This window comes from Sprattus sprattus, assembly GCF_963457725.1.
Source record: "Sprattus sprattus genome assembly, chromosome: 4".
Lineage (NCBI taxonomy): Eukaryota > Metazoa > Chordata > Actinopteri > Clupeiformes > Clupeidae > Sprattus > Sprattus sprattus.
In genome coordinates this window covers 11,463,918-11,487,622 of record NC_137923.1, presented here as the reverse complement: position 1 = coordinate 11,487,622, position 23,705 = coordinate 11,463,918, and the positions used below count along the sequence as shown (strand labels likewise).

Genomic DNA, 23,705 nt, shown 5'->3' with positions numbered 1-23,705 from the left:
AAATATTATTTTCTGATTGTGTCACATACATAGGCCTACAGTCTGAAACAAACAAAAAAACACGACTGAACCTCCACACACCCTGTGTAGGCAAAGCGGATGCGTATGCTAAACCTTGTCCAGACACATGCTAAATGTAGTTATATTGGTGGGTTATCTAAGTACGAATCTAATACAAAGTGTACCCTATCATTATACTTGTGATTATTTTTTTTATATCTAGTAACCCTCGGAACTAGCAAAGGAACGGAGCCATATGATCCGGTTCCCTTCAAAGAGCCGATATTCTCATCCTTACTTGCCATTGGTCAGTTGACGACAATATGACGTAACTCACTGACATTATGGCGGCCGCGAGTCTGTGCTATACAGTTATTTATTCGCGTGAAAATATTGTGCAGTGTTCCCTAGTGTCACTGGCACTGGAGCTGTGTTCTCCTGGACTGGTGGGGAGGAGATACTGTGTTGACAGGCGTATCTGTGAATGTCACACTTTCTCCGTGTAATATGTGGGGCCAGGAGTTGGGATACTCGGAAAACAACCTTAATCTCTGGACAAGACCGTAGTAGACTGCGCTGATACACAGCCAGTACTGCTTATTCTTGTCCCTTCTAACGTTAGCTAGCATATTCACTCCCGCGAAACAAAGAAGCACCCACTAAACTGTTAACAGAACAGACAAATGCTTGAAGGATGAAATTCACAGAGCATCTCTCTGCACACATCACTCCGGAATGGAGGAAACAATATATTCAATATGAGGTAAGACATTTTAACCTAGCTAACAACGGGTAAGTTAACATTAGAACCTGTCATGTCAGGCAGTCAGCAAGCTAACGTTAGTTAGCTTTGTCTTAAGGCTTCCTTGTTGTTGGTTCGTTATCGCTCATTGTATTTTAAATAATGTTACATGCATGGCTTAGATGAGGATGTAACAGCAAGTTACCATGAACGGGTAGAGCACATATAATTGAAGGTCTGCTGTTGACTCATGCAGTGGATTACCAGAAGAATAACGTTAGCCTTGCTAGCTAGCTAGTTAAAGTGCGTTAGCTGGCGAGCTATTGTAGCTAGGTTCGCTGTACACAGCCCGATGCAAATTTGGGGATCGTTATATGATTCGCCAGCTAGTTGCTTGTATTGCAGGTAATTGTAGTAAAATAACAGAAAACTTGTCTCGTCAGTGAAGTATATTGGTTAGCTTACAGTAGTTCGTTTCTTGTTGAAGCTTACAACTTCTAACCTTAGAACATTTCCAGCAACCTCTAATATTTATTTGACAGCCATATATGGCTACAGATGGTGGGATAACTAGTAGTTATTAACTACAATAACCAATTAACGTCAGTGATTACTTTTGAGCATATTTTATTGAGTATTATTCTTCCTCGCCCGCATTTCTGAATTGTGGCGAAAACACTGCGCAGTCTTGCGCATAGGTGCGCTGTTAAGATGGTGTGGTTAAAGCCCTTTCAGTGTCTGTGTGGTCTTGTTAGAATTCGGCATCCACTGAATACCTAGCTAATCAAACAAGTTAACTATATTTATATATCTAGCAAGATTATTGTTGTAGCCAACACAAATGAAAAACCGTTACATCTGTCCGAGAAGTTGATAACTAATGCCGTTTATGTCCAACATGTTTTTTGTTCTTGTACTGGTAACAATCATGATTTAACAGGATGCCTTTCCAAATGTAGCAATGTTTGTCGGTTTTATCTGCTGGCCAGTCGACCGTCCAGGTATTTTCAGACAGACAAGCGCTACATCGTTCTCGACAATGAATCGGTTTATCATATTCATCATCATGCGGTATTACCTCTACATAAATTGTGGGTTGAACTATGGCAATCTGTTTTAACATTTAATCAAACCACAGCCCTATCTGTATAAGCCTACATTTAAGATATCCATAATGGCATTTTTAATTGTAATTTCTAATTTGTATTCCCACATCTCACACCTAGTCATAGGCTACTGTTTAAAGATATCTTAAACTGAATTTTGACTATAAGTAAAGTAAAATTTTACAAATGAAATACAGTTTTAACTAGTAGGAATGTCATTGCAGATTGCATCTTTAATTGCCATTTTTTTCTAAAAGATCATTTTGACTAGAATAAATGCTATTATGGATATCTAAAATGTAATTGTGGATAGTTAATGAACCCTTTTTTGTGTTAAAACAGCATCCCATCTACCTGTCAATACATTTTCTACAATTTACAATTGCATTGTTTCTAGTCATAATTCTTATTCTAGATATTTGAAATCACTTTTTTCTACTGGTCATAATGGCAATCGTGGATATCCGTAATTCAATTTTTACTAGTGATTATGTATTTTGGAAATATAGCATTATTTTATGGATTTCTGAAATGGTTTTTCATTTTGGATATCTTATAATAAAATTATGACTAGTAACAATTGGTTTGTAGATATCTGAAATAGGAGTTTTTCCCTAGTAAGAATTATATTGCAGGTATTCAGAATGTCAATTTTGGATATCAAAAATGCAATTGTTGATAACTGAAATTGAAAGCCTAATACACATGAATGCAAAATTGACTTAATTAGTCTTGGGACGAAGTTAAATGAATCCTTGTTCAACAAGTCATGTTCACGACTATACAATACCCTGTTAGTTGTTTTTGCAATGTATTTACTTTCACTGACAAAAACAGTAATTAAGTGTGGAGTACTTTGCAAGGTGTTCCACTATGCAACTGAAAGTTGTAAGGCCTGCACCTCCATGCTAGTTTTGTTTTTATGAGGCATGATTTTGGACATGCCCTGCTAGATCCTACATAGTCAGCAGAAATGAGTCAGATATGTGTTTTCCTTGGCCATAACCTAGTCCATGCACAAATGCTCATGCCTTCAAAGAATACAGCATAAGACATAATTGGATTGTTTCGCATGATTGCATGCAAGGTTGTCTGAGGATAATTGGCAGTGGGTTTGAATGCAGCCAGCAGCGGTTTGAAGCGCCAAGGCTCCCTCAGGTTTAATGGCCTAAACCTAATGGCATTATTTGTGTTTTGATGGTCTTGTTAATTAGCCGCTGCAACATTACTGACATGTTCTCTGTACTATCATATCAAATGACCCTTGTCTGTCTCTCTACTCTCCTCAAGAACAGAGCCTGGGTATATACTTTGTGCATTGTATGACTGTACAAATACACTCTGATTGTGTGTGTGTGTGTGTGTGTGTGTGTGTGTGTGTGTGTGTGTGTGTGTCTGTGTGTGTGTCTGTGTGTGTGTCTGTGTCTGTGTCTGTGTCTGTGTCTGTGTGTGTGTGTGTGTGTGTGTGCTTGCTGTATATCGGTCTGAAGGACAGAGAGGACCTGAGTAGGCAGCACTGACCTCTGGTTTGTAATTCACGCTTTAAGAGAGCTGATGCAAGCTCATTTCATGGGAGAAGGGAATTCTGCAAATATCTGGTGCCAGTGATCAAGTGTGTGGGATATCACATGAATATGCGTGGGATCACAAACACAGATATGCATAGAGAGGGAGGGAGGGAGTGAGAGAGAGGGAGAGAATTAGACATTATTCAGAGCACGCTACATGCATTGTATTCAGACCAACAAATCTATTGCCGTTCAAAAGTCAAATATTGCCAACTTTTTTGCCAGCACTGACTTACATGTTTTAGTCCTGAGGCTAGTACTTGTTTTTCCGTTAGCTTTGTTCTAGGCAGCCCCAGCAGAGAGTTATATCTCAAGTGTTGCCTTCCTCTTCTCAGAGGTTTCCTCGAAACTGAGCCCAGGGTTGGTCGAAAGCAGCCTGGGTCACGCTGTGAAGAATAACAGCACACCACAGGCTCCATAGTGGAGGTGCTGAAGCCGCCACTGATGGACAGGGAGTCTGGCTCACATCTCCTCTTCATGCTGATGGTGTTTCTCACAGAGATCTGCCAAACAGAATCCTGCGGCCAGACATAACACACGTGTGTGAAAGGCCAGCGCGAGAGCCAGCAGGAGAATACAGAAATAAGGGAGGGAGGCACGACAAAAAGAGAGGCAAATAAAGACATAAGGAGAGAGAGATTCAGTCACAAATACAGAAAAGTGCTATAATAGCCACCCTCATCACAGATATGTGGGCACACACTATACAGAAATATTTACATCAAAAATATGGATTAATTTACTATCTAGTAGAGCATACACCTGACAAACAGATGCATTACTCAGGTGTATGGCAAAAGAGGGTGATATCGTTCCTGGGAACGCTGAGCTGGGTGTGCTCAGCTCTGAGTGGGTGAAGAGTCCATATGCTCTGCCTCTGTATTGCATGGACTCCCTGTGGGCCTGCAGGTGTCACAGAACCCTTTTACTCAAGATTTACACATGCAAACATCGAACAGAGTTACACACACACTCAGACAAGGTTGTTAACCTTTCTTACAGACAAATACTTTCATGTTTACATACCCGCAGCATAGAACACACTCTCAAACAGGCCTCATATTCCTCACTTAAGAACACAGGTACATGCATGGACCTGCATTACACTATACGGCAACGGCACCCCTGGGGTCATGCCGAGGTCAGTGTTGGCTCCACGCTCTGCTCCAGCCCTTAACCTAGCTGCCAAGCGGCAGCCTGGCTCAGACCAGCTGTAAGGTGACACCACAACACCGGGCTCTGGGAGAATGGAGCTATGCAGCGATTTTGCCAGGTTATCTCCACTGTTCATCTGACTATTAGTAACAGCATGCACGGCACGCATTCAGTTTGGGGTTCTTGTATATGAGTGTGTGTTTACGATGACTCTGTGTACTGCGCCGAGCTTCCGCAGGGACGGCAGCAGAATAAGCTGACCCTTTCGTGTAACGCACAGCTGTGTGATGTCAACATTATGGGGAATTGGCAGAGATTGACTCTATTGTGGTAGATTTGTCAATATTACCCCACGCTACAGCTAATGAGGACTCCCGATGCTTCAAAGCCAATGATTGGGAGTTATTGATGTGGAGACAGTGCTCTGCACAATCTGCATTTGTCAGCATGAACAAACAAACTATTGTATGACCCTTGACCCCCAGCAAATTACCTCACTGTTACACACGAGCAAAGAAGAAAAGCACCAGATCTTGTGTGACTACATGTTTGCATTCTGAATTAAAGCTGAAATCAGCTTTTCTCCAATCTACATTTCCCTTTTTTTTAACTGGTGGTGGTGGTGATGTTGTTTCTGGGGACAGCTGTGTTTTCCACCGGATGTGTCTTGTGGTTTAATGTCCCAGTGGGTTCGTGTATTTGAATCTTTTATTTGTGCTGCTGGGCAAATATGAATCAAATTCTATTTCTGGACTTCTTGGAAAACCTAACCTAGCATGTTGTGTGTCACTCATGTTGTTGATGTTCCTGTCTCCCCTTTGCAACAGTTTCCTGACAACCTGATATGATGCACGGTTTCCTGTGTTGTGTCGTGCTCTAGGGGCTCTCTTCCTCTTTTCTGCACTGTGTTGTGTAGTGTGCTCTGTCTCAGTTCTGTCCCCTCCCTTCCCCTGTCGGTCTCCCATTTGGCAGAGTTTCCCATTTGTCTGTCAGTGGTGGATCATGTCCAATCATAGGAGGTCTAATGGGTAATAGGAAAGCTGACCATTTGTTTGACCCCTGTTAAAATGTCTCTTTGTTTGCTCTGTTTTGCCTGCAGGCTTTTAAAGAGATGCTGTACTCGGCCCAGGACCAGGCTCCTTCGATTGAAGGTAAACTCAGCCATTCTTGCCTTTGTCTTTATTTATTTTTTCTTTCTTTCTGTCTTTCTTTTCTTTCTCTCTTTCTTTCTTTTTGCTTGTCATGGCAACCTTGGAGGAACAGGTCAACTTTTGTAAAACTCAGCGCCCCCTCCTTGCCTCTCAGCACCCAGCCAGATGAGATCCAGTCATGTTCAGGTCCATGTGTTTCTGGCTCACACTCCCTATCTGATTCACAGCTGGTGACAAACCTGCACTGGTTTTTGGCTGCAGGCCTATAACTGTACTTTTTTAACAGGCAAGTCTAAGATGCCAAACATGATAAATAATGTCCTGAAATCAGCCTGAAGCCAACATTAGGAGTAGATTCATGGCCACTACCCATCACCCAGTTTTCAGAGGGGCTACAACACAATAAATATCATGCCCGTTTGAGAAAATCAGAACAGATCAGTGTCCAGCAGTGGACCACTGAAAAAAAAAACAGACTAAAGCTGTTCCCTGTTTTTGTGTCTTACAAAACACTTACACAATCTCACACTCAACTTGTAACATTTCTAATATGTTCTGCCTTTATATAACCTACTAAGGGTATTACCTGAGTGAATGTGAAGCAAAGTACTGTAGTCTTGCTACAGGTTGTTTTGACAGTCACCTTCATTTCACGGTTTCTAAAATGCTGCGTCTAGCAGTACAATCTGCACAAATCACACATTTCCATTAGCAACAGTTTAGAGAGTGCAATATGATGATGCAGGCAGACAGGGAAAACACTGTGGGTGTTGACAAACCCAACATTTATCTAATCTCAGCATAAAGTAGGCTTGTTGTTTTGGCCTGCTACATGTTAAACATAAATCTGGAATAATCTCTCACCTGGTAAAGGTTAACTTAATAACAGGTTCACACAGGCACATATGAACAAATCGATAGCCTACTTTATCTCTCTCTTTCTTTCTATCACAAAAGAAATTAGTCCTTTTTCTTCTTCCTCTCTTTCTATCTCACACACTCACACTGAATTTCCCAGGAATCATGTGGACCTCACATATTTTTGATTTCCTTTTTCTTTCTCAAATAGAGTTATAACACTTTCAGTGTTGTGAGCCATGAATAGCTATAATTTGCAGACCTCACATTCATTCAGTTTGTCAGGCAGCAGTGATTAAAGTTGCAAATTTGAAAATTGCTATTGTTTGGAAGATGAGTAAGGCCCAGCCGGTGTAATTACCAGCCAGTTTTTGCTGAAATAAGGTGTATTTTAGGCTGGTGATGATAGTGCTTTGAAGGGGCTGTGTCTATAAATTGCCCTTCTCAGGCAAGTTATGTGCTGAACATGACCATCCCCGTCCTCTGAGGCCTTCATGAGAGATCCTCTCTGTATTTGTCACGCTTATACAGGTTTTTACAGGTGCTTACAGCGTTTTGAGAACTCGTCTGTGACCACACGGACACACAAAGTGACAACACTGTTACTAGCTAGGTCACTTTAAAATCACATAAACCTGTGTTCCAAGTTATAGCCTGCAAGTTGCCAAGATTATTATCAAATCAGTGGCTCTAAGAGACCTTATCCTATAAATCGTTTATTTTTCAACACCAGCTGAAACACCACCAGTGGTTTGGGCAAACAGAATTTCCCCAGTGAAGTGAACTTGCCCCGCTTAAGGTTGCTAGCATTCAGCGTCACCTTATATCAAACAAAGCTTTGGCCACTGATGTTTTCCAATAGACTCTGTCATCCTCGTAAAAACGGAACAATTTGGCTGATGACCATGATCAGTCTGACAATCAAAAATAGATTTTATTTTTATTTTCACTTTGGACATGGTGGAGACTTCACACAGTGTTCACCAGTCCACAGGGTGACGGAAGGGTTGCGTTGTCAAAAGTCTCCCCTCTGGCACCCCTTCTCAAGTTTGCCTTTTCATACTATTGTCATGTGGACACAAGGCCAAAATGCAACCAAAATGTCTCAGATTTCGCATAAACTCCTCCAGTTTTACCTGGACGAGCCCTCAGCTCTCATAAAATAGCGGTGGTTGATGCTTGGTTGAGAGAGGTGGAGGACTAATCTTATCAAGGCAGTCAAAGATGGCTACCATCAAATGGGAACACTTTTAGTGTCAACAAACCTAGAAATCTAATCCCTAAAAGGTTCTGTCTCTTGTGTGTGAATAGAGATTGACACTGGTCACACCACTTTCTGTATTTAATATATTCTCCAATACAGTGCTTTGGTACAGCAGAGTTTGTTAGTGAATACTGCGCAGTGCAGGGAACTCTCGGATGTTAGCTTCCCATTGCTCATGGGGTGTCTTCAGGGATGCAGCAAACACAGCCATCCTGCACACTGACCTACTTCAGGCCGGCCCAAACTGGGGGTGTTACCTAAACCAATGCCATGATGCAGACATAAAATTAGTGGGCCATGAAAGCCATCCACTCTCGGTTAAATTAGTGCCAGGCGGTCAGACCGTCTCATCGATAATGCACCGACCCCTCTTGTTGAATGTGTAATGTGGTCCGGCAGTGTCAGCTGTTTACTATTGAAGAGTGTCAACTACTAAAACAAGCACACTATGTCTCTCTGTTTTTCTCTGAATATTTCTATGAGAGTTTATATTCACTGGCTTTTCAATGTCTCTGCTCAGTCTCTGTGCCACTCACTCTCACTAACACCAAGTCCACTCACAGCAGGCTGGTGTAAGAATCAGACATCAAAGTGTGTGCTACACAAGTTCTCCAGTTATTGATGTCATCCACCATTATTGAAGTTGTCAGGTTCCTTCTGGTCATTTGCTGAATTCCTTTTCTGTGCATAAACATTTGGGGATTTTGAATGGGAAAAGAATAAATCCATACTACCACTTGATCAGAAGGATGGTGAATGGTGTTAATGGTCAGCGCTTAGTACCATATTGCTGCTCCCTTTAATGTTGGAATTAATGTGGTATGTGTGGGGCAGGGCAGTGTGGAATTTAAGCAGCTCCCAAAGCTCTTATGGAAGGACGCCTGCTGTGCTGACAACCTTCTGCTTCCCCGTCCTCCATGGGCGTGCATCATTCCGCCCGGTGCCTGAAAGCACGGGTGGCATAACGGGCGGTGTTATTTCTGTGCTCGCCCAGATTAAAATTCCACACAGCTTCAATTTCCACCTACTGCTCTCCAGCGGCAACCCGCTCTGCAAATGGCTCAGGGTGGATAGGATGACAAAGCATTCTTGCGTGAAGAAATATCTAACCTCTAGAGTCAGCTGGCAGTCCAAGCGCTTCGCAGCCATGCCAGGTGTTCCATCAGCACCGAATTCTGTTTGGATTTGTTTGCACCGTTACATTTATACGCCCTTCACAGAGGCAGTTCTGAACTTCAGTTGATCTCAAAACAGAAACATTTCAGACTCCCAATGTTACATTTATGTAGTTTTTACTTAGAAATACCTTAACATTTGTGCTCAGAGATTTTCTCTCAAATGCAGGCACCTTTTATGGCCCGTGCTGTGATGTGGTAAAGTCAGGTTATCCAAAGCCATCCGGCAGGAATCCTGGAGCACCCTAGAGGTTTCAGAAGCACGTGCAATTTCTCTGAGGCCTTCAGTTTGTGGTGGAATCCCTTTTTGCATGCTATAAGTGGAGAGGCTGGCTGGCCAGTGTCCTGGTTTGGTGAAGACAGGCTAACCAAGATTATACTTCAGTGTGTCCTCTTAATTGGTAGAGGACACATAGCTTTGTAAGGATAACCAGCGATTAAGCTGTATCTTCCTTTGAATAAAGTAGTATATGGACCTAATTGCACTCAGCGTGATGAATATTATCAAGAGTAGAGGCCCAAAGCCACTAGAAGTACTGTTTGTGGCAGTACTCCATTAAGAACGGGGGAAGGGGAAGGGCGACACAGTGATGGTGTCATAGTCCAGAATGACTTCAGTGTCTCTGTCCCAAGTGGACTGGAAGGTCCCACTCTCTCTCTCTCTCTCTCGCTCCAGACCAGTGCATGGCTATTGCTCACACTCTTGCAGACAATGACTCACTGTCTGCCTGTCTGGACATCTTCAACCATAGGCCTATTAACAGGCCCCAAACAACGCCCCCCACTGTCTGAAATACGCATCAGCGAACATCACCCCCTTTCCAACTCTCTCCCTTGCCCTCTCTGTTGCAGACAATGTGATGTGGACGTCATTTGTTATGTAAACAAGTCGCAGGCTATTTGTTTTTCCTTTGTTTTATGAAGTGATATTGGAGTGCTTCCTCTTGTTCTTTTCTGTCGACACTGATGATTTCTCTCTATTCTCTCATCTTGTGCGTGTGTGCATTTGCTTGTGTGTGTATGTGTCAGGTGTAGGTGTGTGTGTAAGTGTGATTAATGTGTGAGTTTATTTGTGTGTGTGTGCGTGTGTGTGTGCATTTGCTTGTGTGTGTATGTGTCAGGTGTAGGTGTAGGTGTATGTGTAAGTGTGATTGTGTGAGTTTGTGTGTGTGTGTGTGTGTGTGTGTGTGTGTGTGTGTGTGTGTGTGTGTGTGTGCACGCATTTGCTTGTGTGTTTGTGTCAGGTGTAGGTGTGTGTGTGTGTGTGTGTGTGTGCGCATTTGCTTGTGTGTGTATGTGTCAGGTGTAGGTGTGTGTGTGTAGAGTAATTACTGTGAGCAGCAGAGTAATTACTGTGAGATTGGGTTTTGCTCTCAGACCGTAGTGCTGAACCACTCCCAGCAGACACACACATCCGCTGGGCCAGCATGCAGAGGCTCACAGGCTCTGTGCACATAGCCACATTAGTGCCTGTTCCATGCGCTAATGTGTGGAGCTGAAATTCATTTTCAGAATAAACCATAGGATGACTGCGTAACATTACCATGACCCGTTAGTAAAAAGCTTGAATTTTCGGCTTTTTCTTGTCTCTCTCTCTCTCTCTCTCTCTCTCTGTCTCACTTTCACTTATTCACACACACACTGTCACTTTGTCTCTTCACAGTCACTGATGAAGACACGGTCAAGAGATACTATGCCAAGTTTGAGGAGAAGTTCTTCCAAACATGCGAAAAGGAGCTGGCCAAAATCAACACGTTCTACTCAGGTAACCACACGCAGTCCACGCCTGGCCTGGCCACAATCATATAACATTGGTGTTGTTATTGAAGGAGTGGCCAAAGTGTTAGATGATGTAGAGAACTACAGGCAAATGGTAAAGGGATCTGGCACCCTCTAAAGGGCTTGATATCCAGTTTTTGTGTGAAGCTAATGATTATCTGCAACTGTGTGAACGCTCTGCCTTGTATCCCAGGGTGTTTATCATTCCAGCATACTGTGAAATAAGCATGTTGGCCACAGGAGAGCAGGAGGAGCATACTGTGCATGTCACAGTGGAGCATCTGCATTCTTTCTGGCTTGGCCTGAAACTTGGCTGTTGCCCCTCATCATGGACATAGTTATCTCTGCTGTTAAAGAGGGGGGGGGGGATATGCTTGGTAAAAAAAAAGCAAATTATAGCATAAAAACATTTCATCACTGGAGATGAAACTTGAGCCAAAGACAGAGCTGGGCCGTGGCCAAAGACTACCATTGCTCAATCTTCTGATGACCTTCTGCTCTCTCCCTCTTTCCCACCATGCCGGCTTGCGTCTCTACCTTCACTCTCTTCTTTTTCTGCCCCTCTGCCCACTCTGCTGGTTCTCTCTACCCTGTTTTCTCCCAACTTTTGCTCCCTCCCTCATTCTTATTCCCCCTTTGGATGTCCTCTCTCTCACTCTCTACCCTTCTCTTTCTTTACCTCTGCATCTGTCTCTCTTTCCCCAATCTCCTTCTATGTCTCTCTCCTTACACCCCTTTCCTCTCATCCCAACCCCTCTCTCACTCTCTCCTCCTGCCACCCTCCACAGAAAAGTTGGCTGAGGCGCAGCGGCGTTTCGCCACGCTGCAGAATGAGCTGCAGTCATCGCTGGACGCGCAACGGGAGAGCACCGGCGCTCCGGGTCTGCGGCGCCGCCGCGCCGTCTTCCACCTCACCCAGCAGGAGCGCTGCACGCACCGCAACATCAAGGACCTGAAGCTGGCCTTCAGCGAGTTCTACCTCAGCCTCATCCTGCTACAGAACTACCAGGTCAGCCTCATCTCATCGCTTCACAGTCCAATGCACGCCTTTACACACACTAGTCGGTCACTCATTCACTGAGACTGGTCAGCATGGTCACAACATTACCAAATGCCAAATGACATTAAAATGTGTTGTGCACTGTGTTGTGCTCTCCGGGGGACGTGTGTTCTCAGTAGTGCACTCTGAGGCACCCTCCCTCAGGGATCGACACATAAAGCCAGCTAGCAGATGGTGAACAGTAAAGTAAAGATAGTGAGGCCAAGAAAAACAAAACAGACTGATATTAACTGTATTACCACAATTATGTGGTCTGGAATTCTCAGTATCCCTCCCATAGCAAAAAGTCTTGTTGTTTTCCTCTGCAGAATCTGAACTTCACAGGCTTCCGGAAGATTCTGAAGAAACATGACAAGATCTTTGAAACCACGCGGGGTGCAGACTGGCGGGTGGCCCACGTGGAGGTGGCCCCCTTCTACACTTGCAAGAAGATCACCCAGCTCATCTCTGAGACTGAGGTAACCTAAACCCACTACACTCTCATGTTTGGATAAGTGGTATTGAGAATCAGAGGTTATTTTGAAGTGTACTGTGACAGGACTGATGTATCCAATCCCACATGTAGCTTTTAAGTACCACAATAATATGTTAGTGTGCTACATTTTCTCTCACAGTGAAATCTGTGAACCTAAGGATCACTTGTCATCAACAACAGCATTGGCATTTTTGTCTGTTATGAAGATTTTTCTTTCTTTGTTGCAGTGGTAACTAAAGTACTGTTGGTCTTTCTCTCCCTCTCTGCTTGTCTCTCTCTCTTTCTCTCTTTCTCTTTCTCTCAGGCTCTGGTCACCACAGAGCTGGAGTGTGGGGACCGTCAGAGGGCCATGAAGAGGCTGCGGGTTCCCCCCCTGGGTGCAGCTCAGGTCAGCCTCAGCTTAGCTCAGAAGGAATTTTTGTTGTTGTTTATCTGAAACTCATTTAGACGCAAACACATTCCTGTTTAGCCTCATTACTCTTTAGTCACAGCATGACAGAATTACATCATTAAATATATATTAATTTCAGCTACTCCACTAATGGAGAATGACATATCGATGCCACTTAATGTCTGTGGATATTATTTCTTTGCAAAGATGAAAAGAGTGAACTAGTTGATTCAGTCTCTTCTGAATTAGAACAAAGTGCCCCTTACAAGTGCCCTGTAGCTTAAACCTTCCAGTTTTCTTGATCAAGAGATAACTGCGCTGTGTTAACCTAGTTTAAAAGTATACTGCATTAGAATATGACGTCACACTTCTTTCTGGAAAGATGTCAGGCATCTCAGAAAATAAGTTTGACTTTATAGCACTTCTTCTCTACTCCCCCCAGTGTTTCCCACAGAAATTTTGGAGACTATGGGGGGGGGGGGGCGGCACATGTCCGGGGGTGTCCGTGTCTAAAATTCCTGATTTCGCGGCCTAACCTTTTAAATAGTGTCCTCTAGTGGGTTTTAGGAAGATAAATTAACAAATTGAGATTTAAAATATGGCACAAATATAAACATATTGAAGACATCTGCTGAGATTTCTCTGCAATGACTGATCAAAACAAAGCAGAGAAACAGACTGTGCCTGGAGAAGAGCTTGATATCAGCAGTTGCCTCCCTTTGTTTTAGGAAGAGAAATTAACAAATGTAGATTTAAAATATGGCACAAAAATAAACATATTGAAGACTATAATGGTCTAAAGGTGCTTTTTATAGTTAATGTCAGATATCTTCTGTTCAATTTTCAAACTCTCCCTCACTATATTACTTTTTTGATCGAGCAATATTCCATGACACCTGATACGATGCCAACGTGACCGTTTCAGAGTACTTAGCCGAGTCTGACTGATGTATCAAAGAATGTACCTTGTGCTTGCCCAGCTCTGCTTTTAGGAACTCCTGGGCTATGTTAGCATCCAAGTTCAAGGCTTTAAAATGCGACCGTGAAGTCTGCATATTAAGCAAAGGGGTTTTCCATTTCGCTCCGCTAATAATTCCTCCCATTCAGGCAAGAAGGCCCGGTGTTCATATTCATACATTCGTTTAGCTCTACGCTTTGCTGGATCCATGGCATTCTTTCAGTAGCTAGCTACCGCTAGTCTGGCTAGTAACTTTCTGAAACTGGGTGCACACATTAGAATGTTTCACTTTGGAACATTAACGTTACTTGAAGACATCAAGATCGAGTGATGACAAAATATACATGAATAAATACCCCCATTCAAATCGGACAGCTTTTTGACTGTATTTCCAAATATATTGCGAGCAAAATATGCATTTTAGATGGTTTAGATGGCCGGCAATTACTAACTGCTATCTTATCTTCAAACAGAAAGTAACGTGTGCGCATCGGGGCAGAAGTCCGCAGAGGACAATTGTAAACGCGCGATCATCTAGTGACAAAAATGACATGCCGTTGTGCAAATAAGATAAATAACACAAAGCTATTTATTGTGTTTAATAAAATAACAAGCTATAGAGTATAGACCTGTTCTATAGGAAAGGTATCCTTAACTGACTTCCGTTGTGATCTGGCGCTTTATAGAAAATTAAATTGAGCAAAGTTAACTTGACCTTTCAGGGGGGGTGCCGTTGGGGGGGCGGGGCACCCCCTTATACAATGGTAGGGGAAACACTAACATATCTCAACAGTGTTTTGTTTTCGGCACAGTCGCAGGCAGACAGCCGAACTTCGTGCTCTCATGCAATCCCAATGAGAGCGACACGAACTTCGTCTGAGCAAAAAAAAAAAAAAAAAACTTCATGTGCAGGCAGAGACTATGGCGGCCGAAATTAGACTATGGCGGTGCGCCATAGTCTCGTCAATGTGTGGGAAACACTGCCCCCTACTCCCCTTGTCCTAATCCTCATTATTTTTTTTGCCACCTCAGCCCGCGCCTGCCTGGACCACCTTTAGAGTGGGTTTATACTGTGGAGTCTTCCTTGTCCTCACCATCACAGTCATCATCACAGGTGAGATAAAGGCTGGTTTCTGTAATAAGTATTTTTTTTTACGGGAGAGGGTTATCAGCCCTCTTGTCTGGTTCGTATCCTTCGACCTGTTCAGCATGGGTGTCCCTGTCAAGAGCCTGAAGCTCCAGCCGACATAGCTCTAGGGGTTATTGGAACACACAAGCTGCACCGCCACGACAAGGATGTGGTAGACATGTAGGCTACGTAGGGAGAACCTGAGGGCTGAATCTGAGGTCTACACACGCCAGCGCAAATGTGTTAAGTAATTTTGGTTGAATGCAAAACATTGTGCTGACTTTACCTTCTTGTGTGCTGCCTGATCCAGAACTTGTGATTTACATTTTGCTCTCTAACACCATTTATGGAAAACGTCCATCAGTGTTGATATTCAGTCAGTAGTCAATGCAGTTTACATTTCGTCTATCTGCTTTCTATACTCTGTATGATCCTGAATGACTTTCAACTCCTTAACATTGTATAATTACCTTGTGTGGGATTGCACTCCAGGCGATTGCATCTCAAGTTCAGTATAGGAACCTTTTTTCTACCAAGAAAGACTGATCTTAAACCCTTTCCCTTCCGCCCCTATAAAAGGGAATCCACAATAAACCATTTTCTTCATTTGGCCTGGTCACATCAGTCATATCTTCCTGATCTGTTCCCCTCCAGGTGTGGCTAAGTTCCTTATCTCCGACGAGGAGCACGATGTGTGGCCGCTGGTGCGCATCTACCGTGGCGGCTTCCTGCTCATCGAGTTCCTCTTCCTGCTGGGGATCAACACCTACGGCTGGAGGCAGGCGGGGGTCAACCATGTGCTCATATTCGAGCTCAATCCCCGCAACAACCTCTCCCACCAGCATCTCTTTGAGGTGAGCCGCTCAGGCAAGCTGGCCCTGGGACATTTTGGGTCTGTCTTAGGCATTCCCTGGTCTGGTCTTCTGGGGAAAAGGTCCCCTCTAAAGAAGGAAGGCATAAACTGAACCCCATGCATAGATAGAGCAAACCATCTTTGGGTTGGTGAAAAGAGTGCAGTAACTGAAGATGTGTTTTTCATTCAGTTATTTCTGCATGTAATGTTAATATTATATACAAGAAAATCTCCATTCGCACAGCTCTCCGACTAGCCTTGCCTTTCTTTGTGTGGGCCTAGGGCAGGGGTCTGGAACCTTTTTTGCCTGGAGAGCCACTTTAACAATTTATTTATTTTTTAAATCTACAAGAAAGAACTCTTTTTTTTTTTTTTACAGTTTTTTAAATACATGTTCTACTAGTTTTAAAATGTATCTTACTAGTAAATTGAAATGTAAATGGCAATGGGAAATGATAGTAGTTAACAACGTTAATTTATAGTAGTTAACAACGTAACAACGACATGAAGTTAACAACACAACATTTGAAATTAAACATTAGTGGTGCATAGACTTGCGGATGGCCTTGTAGTCTGCCTCATATTCAGTGAGGTGAAGCTTCATGCAAGCATTGAGGCTTTCATCATTTAAACGAGAGCGCAGGTTCGTCTTTATATTTTTCATATGTGAGAAAGATTTCTGACATGCTTAGTGGAACCGAACATGGTTAACACAGCAATACTAACGCGTTGCAATGTGCGATATGTAATGGGCAGTTCATTCCACATTTTTAGAATCAGTTCGTCTTCGGATGGAACTTGTCAGTCCACTTGTGTTCGCTCCCAAGCTGTGCTCGCTGACGTGCGATTCCTTCCAGCTGATCGTTCACTTAGAACTTGCGCACCCAGATGTCAGACGAAGTAATCTCGGCAGCCTCCACTGAATAGAAACACCCCAATAGAAACAGCAGGGATGCACAACAGGTTTTTTCCTTTTCGACATTTTTCTCTACCCTGTCAACTTCAACAATTAAGGTTTCTCGTTGACGGAAATAAAGGTAAATCTGTGATTGTGTTTGATATTGGCATGGCAACCAGCCACGAATATAACAATATTCAGATAGACCTTCATATTTGCCACGAATCCTTGTAATTTTAATATAAGTAGTATTGACTGTTATTTGAGCCTTATCTCCCTCTCCTAAGGGATAACGGCCGACGAGCTGTACAGTTGCGCGTCGTGGAGGTCTTTGCCCCGCATAGTCCATTATCTTTGTAGAACTGTACAGCTCGTCGGCCGTTATCCCTTACTTCTACTAGGCCTAGGCTGATCCCTTGATTACAAGTTTTTCCCCCGCATTTTTCTCAAACCATTTCGTCCGAGAGCCTCAGCCATCAGCCAAAGAGCCAGTGGTGGCTTGCGAGCCACAGGTTCCCGACCCATGGCCTAGGGCATCAGTTTGTTGTTTCTGTTGTAGATGTAAACAAACTTAATCTTTGGTTGATCTGTTTGTAGGAAAGCAGAAGGAGATGAGAGCACTGAACAATACTTTGACATGAAATGTGTCTGTCAGTTGGGGAAATGTGTAGAAGAATGCACCAGGCCTATGGGGATTTGGGTTTTGTACAGACTATTTCTAGAACAAACCATTGCAAAGGAGATGCTCTATTCAGCATTTTGAAAGTCTTGTCTGAAGAATCTTACATTTGGCCAAGTGAGACCACCAAGGCACCCATTGTGTACCCATTATAAAGCCCAAAGTCCAAATACCAAGTCCAACATTAAATTGTCTCATTTGTGAAAAATATACTGTGGGAGAAAAACTGGAATGCATTCAAATACCATAGGTTGAGGAAATAATGAGTTTTGACACCGTAAAAAGATTAAGCACTGAAACTGACTTTCAAAAGGCATTAGCTAATGTAATGTTTCTAATTCTAATTTCACCACATTTTACGGACAGATATATGTCCAACTGGATTAGACACAGGCAAATTGGACATGTCAAATGTCATTCAGAAAGACAAACATGACTAACATTTATGTGTAGAACAAGGGAGGCAGCCAGTACTCCTCTGTAGAGTACTGGAGAAACACAAATGGACTTGAGGCCAGTGCAGATGGGTTTTACTGCCCCCTTCTGGACTGTGCATAAGATTTCAGTTTCATCAAGAAAACTGTATTGAAATTTTGCATACGTTCATATATCCAATGATGCATACACACACATTCTGCAACACACATATCTGAAAGCTTCTTACCTCCTCACCTCCTGTGTCCAGATCGCGGGCTTCCTGGGTGTGCTGTGGTGCGTGAGCATCCTGTCGTGCCTCTTCTCCAACCCCTTGCACGTCCCCATGCTGGCCAACCCGCTCATGCTGTACGGCTTCTTCTTCCTCTTCCTCATCAACCCCTTCAAGACTTGCTACTACAAGTCCCGCTTCTGGCTCCTCAAGCTGCTGGTGAGTGATCTGACCCCCTCACTCTTGCATATCTGTTCATAGATTGTACAGTATGTTAACACATGCACCTGTATGGTCTTTATCTTCAGTTAAACGCAATTGCCGAATGTAACCATCTTCCTCGTACATTTGGGTTTATTGTTTTTCCTTTCCTTTGCTTGTTACTCACCCTCTTTTCTGTTTTTTATACTCCTCCCTTATCACCAGTTCCGTGTGGTCACGGCTCCATTCCACCGGGTTGAGTTTGCAGACTTCTGGCTGGCTGACCAGTTGAACTCTCTGGGGATGGTGCTTATGGACCTGGAGTACATGATCTGCTACTACAGTATGGACATAAACTGGGCCGATCCATATCGGGAAATGGCCACACCAGGTATGGGTTATATGACCGTGTATGCAGTATGTGGTTGTCTATTTACAGTATGCTCTGGTGTGGTCTAGTCTAGAAATGGAAAAAGCCACAGTTCTCACTGAAGAATGGCACAGATTTTCAGTTCCTACTTTCACAGTCTGACACAACATATAAAAGAATTGAACTGAATGAAGATTAAAACTCACACTTACAGCATTTGTGTTCTGTATGCTGATTGGTCACCCTGGTTATCTTTCACAGAGAACAGTCAATGCCACACTTACTCGTACGGCGTGCGGGCTGTGATCAAGTGCCTGCCCGCCTGGTTCCGTTTCATACAGTGCCTGAGGCGTTACCGTGACACCAAGCGCGCCTTCCCTCACTTGGTCAACGCCGGCAAATACTCCACCACCTTCTTCGCTGTCACCTTCACCGCCCTCTACCACACACACAGAGGTAAGGCTTTTGCTTTTTACATGGAGTTGCTTGGCAGACACTGGCCGTACATTTCAGGAATATACGAGATAGAAGCGTGTGCTCCATAAACGGCTCTGAAACAGTTATGGGTTTGAAATTTCCATTGTTTTTTATTTTTTACTTCAGTTTAGTTTAAGTTGCATACGTCGTTTTATTTTTATTTTGAAGGATGGACTAGTTTTAGTTTTTCAAGTATTATGAGAAAAGCCTTGATTTATAAAAGCTGAAAAGGGTAGGATGAAAGAGTGTATGACATTAAATATGATTTATTTAATTCATTCTAGGTGCTTTTTATCAGGCCAGTGTCTCTCAAAAAGTCAAACTGTTCTGGACAAAGTGGTATAGCAACCACAGCGCAAATTGAGGGGGAAAACGAAAACTAAGCTAATTTTATTTCTTTGTAGGTCATGTTGCATTGTTCATTGTGGGCTAGTGTTTTTTAAGTTTTCTTGTTTTTGAAACTGTAATTTTATTTTTATTTCAGTTAACTAAATACATTTCTCACTGCCAGTTTTAGTCTTAGTTTTCATTCACTATAATAACCCTGCTTTGAACAACCCACATTTAGCCACTAACATATTCTCTATAGTCCTTTTGCAGTCTTTTTGAGGTGAGTCTGGCATTGAGCCATTCAGATGGGCCACTGAGGACTGGTTTCAGCTTGAAATTGTTCAAATGGTCACATTTGCCTTTCAGATACTATATTTGGGTTGTTGAGGACACTGAGATCACCAGAGATGATGGCACTGCCTTAAAATAGCTGGGCTCTAGTCCATTATTAGTTTTCTATTATTTGATGTTGAGTTGTATTTTGTCAGACCGGTTGGGTGGAGTTCAGGTAGCTGAGATGGAGCAATGCTGACTGGGGGTTCACCCCACGGCCACAGACTGATGCGGCTGCTTTTTTCCCCAGGGAAACCTGAAGGCATTGTGTTCTTCTACATGATGATCTGCTGCCTGGTGGCCAGCTCCTGCTACACGCTCATCTGGGACCTGAAGATGGACTGGGGCCTGTTCGACCGCAGCGCCGGAGAGAACACCTTCCTGAGAGAGGAGATAGTCTACCCACAGAAAGTAAGGCCAGGCTCCACACTCCACGTGCAGAGTTATAGTCCACAGTGCTTCAGTTATTCTCATGAGACTGTTGCTCAGGCTAATTACAGGCGAGAAATATTCCTGCAGGGTTACAGGATAACCCTGACATTTTACAGTATTCAGGGCATCTTCCTTCAGGAGATCCTCTCTAGCCTGTGAAAATACTTCTACGTCTAATGTCATGGTACAGTAACCCACATTTAAGCTGTTCCCGACACCCTTTTTATGTCTCGCCCCTAAGACGTGAAGCAGTACTCCACCCTGCACCGAGTGTAACAGTAACCCACATTTACGTGGTTCTACGCAGCCGTTTCTGTGTCTGGCCAGGAGTGAGTAAGAGAGCACTCCACCCTACAGTGTTACAGTAACCCATATTTACACTGTTCATCACTTCTCCAGCCCACAGAAAGTGAAAAGCACTCCAACATGGAATGCAGTTTTATGGTTGTAATATAAAAGCATCTCGCACTGCAGGTGTCTCGGCCCATAAACATTATGTTCTTTGCTGGGCAGGGAGGTCAGTTGAACCTTCAGTGAATCAATTAAAGTTTTGGACGAAGACAAACCCCTTACCTCAGTTGTGTTTTCAACGCCCCATTCTTGAGCTGCCTGAGAACTGAAGTCATCATAGAGGCATGGTGCCTACCAGTGACACCCAGAGAGAGAGTTTACGCTCTTGGCATAACGGTGTCCTTTAAGGCAAACGTTAGGAGGTGGGGGCTTGCATGTGTGTAGTCTGTGGTGGGATGGCCTGCGTCAGTGTGCTGCTGTGCTGGTCCGCAGGCGTACTACTACTGTGCCATACTGGAGGACGTACTCCTGCGCTTCGCCTGGACCATCCCCATCTCCGTCAGCTCCGTCACCAGCGTCCCCCACATCACCGACATCGTCAGCACCATCCTGGCTCCACTGGAGGTCTTCAGGTGGGGGTGTGCCTAGACACACACACACACACACACACACACAAACCCCCATAACCACATATGCTTGCTCACGCATACAGAAACACACACACACACACACACACACACACACACACACACACACACACACACACACACACACACACACAAACCCCCATAACCACATATGCTTGCTCACGCATACAGAAACACACACACACACACACACACACAAACCCATAACCACATATGCTTGCTCACACATTCAGACACGGTGACACTCTCGTATGCTCACTCACATCCTCACACACTTAATCTCTGATATTTTTATTTCTCTTACAAAAGCTTACCCATCTATTAGCCCCTTCAGTTTCCTGATTCGCATTCATGTTACACACACACAGGTCCTACCATACACAAGCACACTTCTGTAAATGTGTTCTCCCTTTCCACTAATTCCATGCTACACATTATCTTCCTGTATCCCCCCGTGCCCCTACTCATTCCATGTGTCCGCAGGCGTTTTGTGTGGAACTTTTTCCGTCTGGAGAACGAGCACCTGAACAACTGCGGTGAGTTCCGAGCAGTGCGGGACATCTCGGTGGCACCACTGAACGCAGACGACCAGACGTTGCTGGAGCAGATGATGGACCAGGAGGACGGAGTCCGCAACCGGCTGGGCAAGAAGAATTACAAGAGAAGCTACAGCATGTCCCTGAGACGGCCACGCCTAGCCTCCCAGTATGTAAAAACACTCCCACACACACTTATCGTCTTATCGTCCCTGCCCTCTCTGTGTCCTCCTCTCAATCGCCTCTCTTTCCTTCTGTCCTTCTCAGGTCTAAGATGCGGGACACTAGGGTCCTCATAGAGGACACGGACGATGACACCTGACATCTTCCACCGCGGGGCCTTCGAGGCTCCGCGTTAAAGACAGCGGCTCTTTGGAGGCCACAGCTCTCTCAACTGTTCAGTCCGACATCACAGAGTGGCCCGTCCACCACAACACCCACACACACAGCCCAGTAACACACACACACACACACACGCAGCCCAGTAACACACACACACATACACACACACACACACACACACACTCACATACACTCACACATCCAAGTGACAGTACCATTCTGTTGAGAGAAAGAGAGCGAGACAGAAACTTCCACAATCACAAAGACAGCTAAGTTCGCTTTTACGTTCAAAGTATACACACACACACACACACACACACACACACACACACACACACACACACACACACACACACACACACACACACACAATCAGGTTAACCATCAGTGACAGCCATGCTAACCAAGTAGCAAGAAATAAGCAGGTGACAAACACACACCTTCTGAGCCCCAGTGGCTAAAAAACACGCTTGTAAATACTGAATATACAGAGACCAAGAATCATCTACACACTGTAAACACTCATGCACACATGCATCATACTTTCAAACACTTGTATTTGCCCCACATTTTTTTCCATTCCTGTTCTTTTGCTCATCTGTCACTGCCCTAGGTGTTTTTTCAGAGGAGGGTAGACCATTCTCAAGACTGCTCAAACGTTGTAAATATCATAGGCTACACGGGCAACTATTGTTCATTGATCGATAATCAGAAATAATGTAGCTGACCTGGGGTAGAGATTCCTCAGGCTGGACATTGACCTCTCTTGTAAGGCAATCAGTCTGGTTGAATGCCAGTGTCATTGGATCTGTTGTTTTATGTGAATTTATTTTAATGTTTTGGATGAAGTCAAAGATGAAAACAAGTTTTGTAATGTTAATGTGGCAGTCCCAGAGATGTGTGTGCCACAGTTTGCATCCTTGATTTTATTTTTCGAAAAATGATTTGAATGTACATTTCATTGTTATTTATGTGAAAGAGATATGCCTTGAAAGTTGCCTAAGGAAGGGGAAGTTTTTTGAAGTTAGGGAAGGTTCAATTGTATCCCACACACACACACACACACACACACACACACACACATACAGTATGGCTTTTAAATGTGATGAAACCTACAGGTGGCAGCCATAGGCTGACTTTCAATGGAGCACCCAAGCCCCGCCTTTCTAGCTCATTGGAGAGGCTCATCTGCTATATGCTAATGAAAGCTATATTCTCTGTATTTGTTTATGCCAGATGTCAGAGAAATGCCTATTGAATATTCCCCCAGTGCTGTTTGGAAAAATTATTACTGAGCTAGAGTAACATGTAGCTTTTTCTGAGCAAGCCAAATTTCTAGAACATTCCATTAGCACTTTGATGATGCGTTAAAGGCTCGCGTCCAATTGCCAGTCATTCCCCCCCACCCATCCCCCGAAAGTGGTGTGGTCCATCTTTACGCATTAGAAAAATCTGTGTAAACAATGCTTTTGCACAATGCTTTTGCCTCTGTATATACTGTGAACTGCTGTCCTATTTCAGTATAACAGCATTTCAAGCCATTTCCATGTAAGGTCTCTGAGGTGAAACCTTGTCCATGTTTTATTGTAAGATTCTTGCCAGAGTGAGAATGCTTGAAATGCCACCTGTGGGTTTTTAGCACACATGCATCGAGAGGCTCTTTAATGACATATTTAATTACATGTTTAAGCACCATGGTGAAACTGTTGTCAGGATTTCAGGGACTTTATGTTCCGTTCTCAATCTGACCTGTTTCCTAAGAGCATCACAGGACTTCACTTTAGTTGTGATAGAATCGTTTGCAGATCTCCCTCTTCTACCATGACCCCAAGTTATTCAAGGATGACTTTGTTCGTTGA

At 43.7% G+C, this 23,705-nt stretch overlaps 1 protein-coding gene across 1 annotated transcript; it reads left to right on the top strand.

Annotated features, from left to right (window-relative positions):
• Positions 1–642: 642 nt before the first annotated feature.
• On the top strand, positions 643–22,882 carry xpr1b (xenotropic and polytropic retrovirus receptor 1b). The gene is made up of 15 exons (XM_080836374.1): positions 643–763; positions 5,671–5,722; positions 10,683–10,784; positions 11,587–11,807; positions 12,167–12,316; positions 12,638–12,721; positions 14,715–14,796; positions 15,466–15,665; positions 17,927–18,106; positions 18,314–18,479; positions 18,720–18,914; positions 19,849–20,009; positions 20,814–20,953; positions 21,452–21,673; positions 21,772–22,882. Exons 1-15 carry the CDS (start codon positions 695–697, stop codon positions 21,824–21,826), a joined length of 2,079 nt encoding a protein of 692 aa, XP_080692500.1. The 5' UTR covers positions 643–694; the 3' UTR covers positions 21,827–22,882.
• Positions 22,883–23,705: the final 823 nt, after the last annotated feature.

What these genes read in the sequence shown, in the direction of transcription:
- xpr1b (XM_080836374.1), top strand. Translation starts at nt 695, where the DNA reads ATGAAATTCACAGAGCATCTCTCTGCACACATCACTCCGGAATGGAGG. An exon ending in AACAATATATTCAATATGAG is followed by an intron (nt 764 to 5,670) that starts GTAAGACATTTT and finishes TTTTGCCTGCAG; the next exon opens with GCTTTTAAAGAGATGCTGTA. An exon ending in TCCTGCTACAGAACTACCAG is followed by an intron (nt 11,808 to 12,166) that starts GTCAGCCTCATC and finishes TTTCCTCTGCAG; the next exon opens with AATCTGAACTTCACAGGCTT.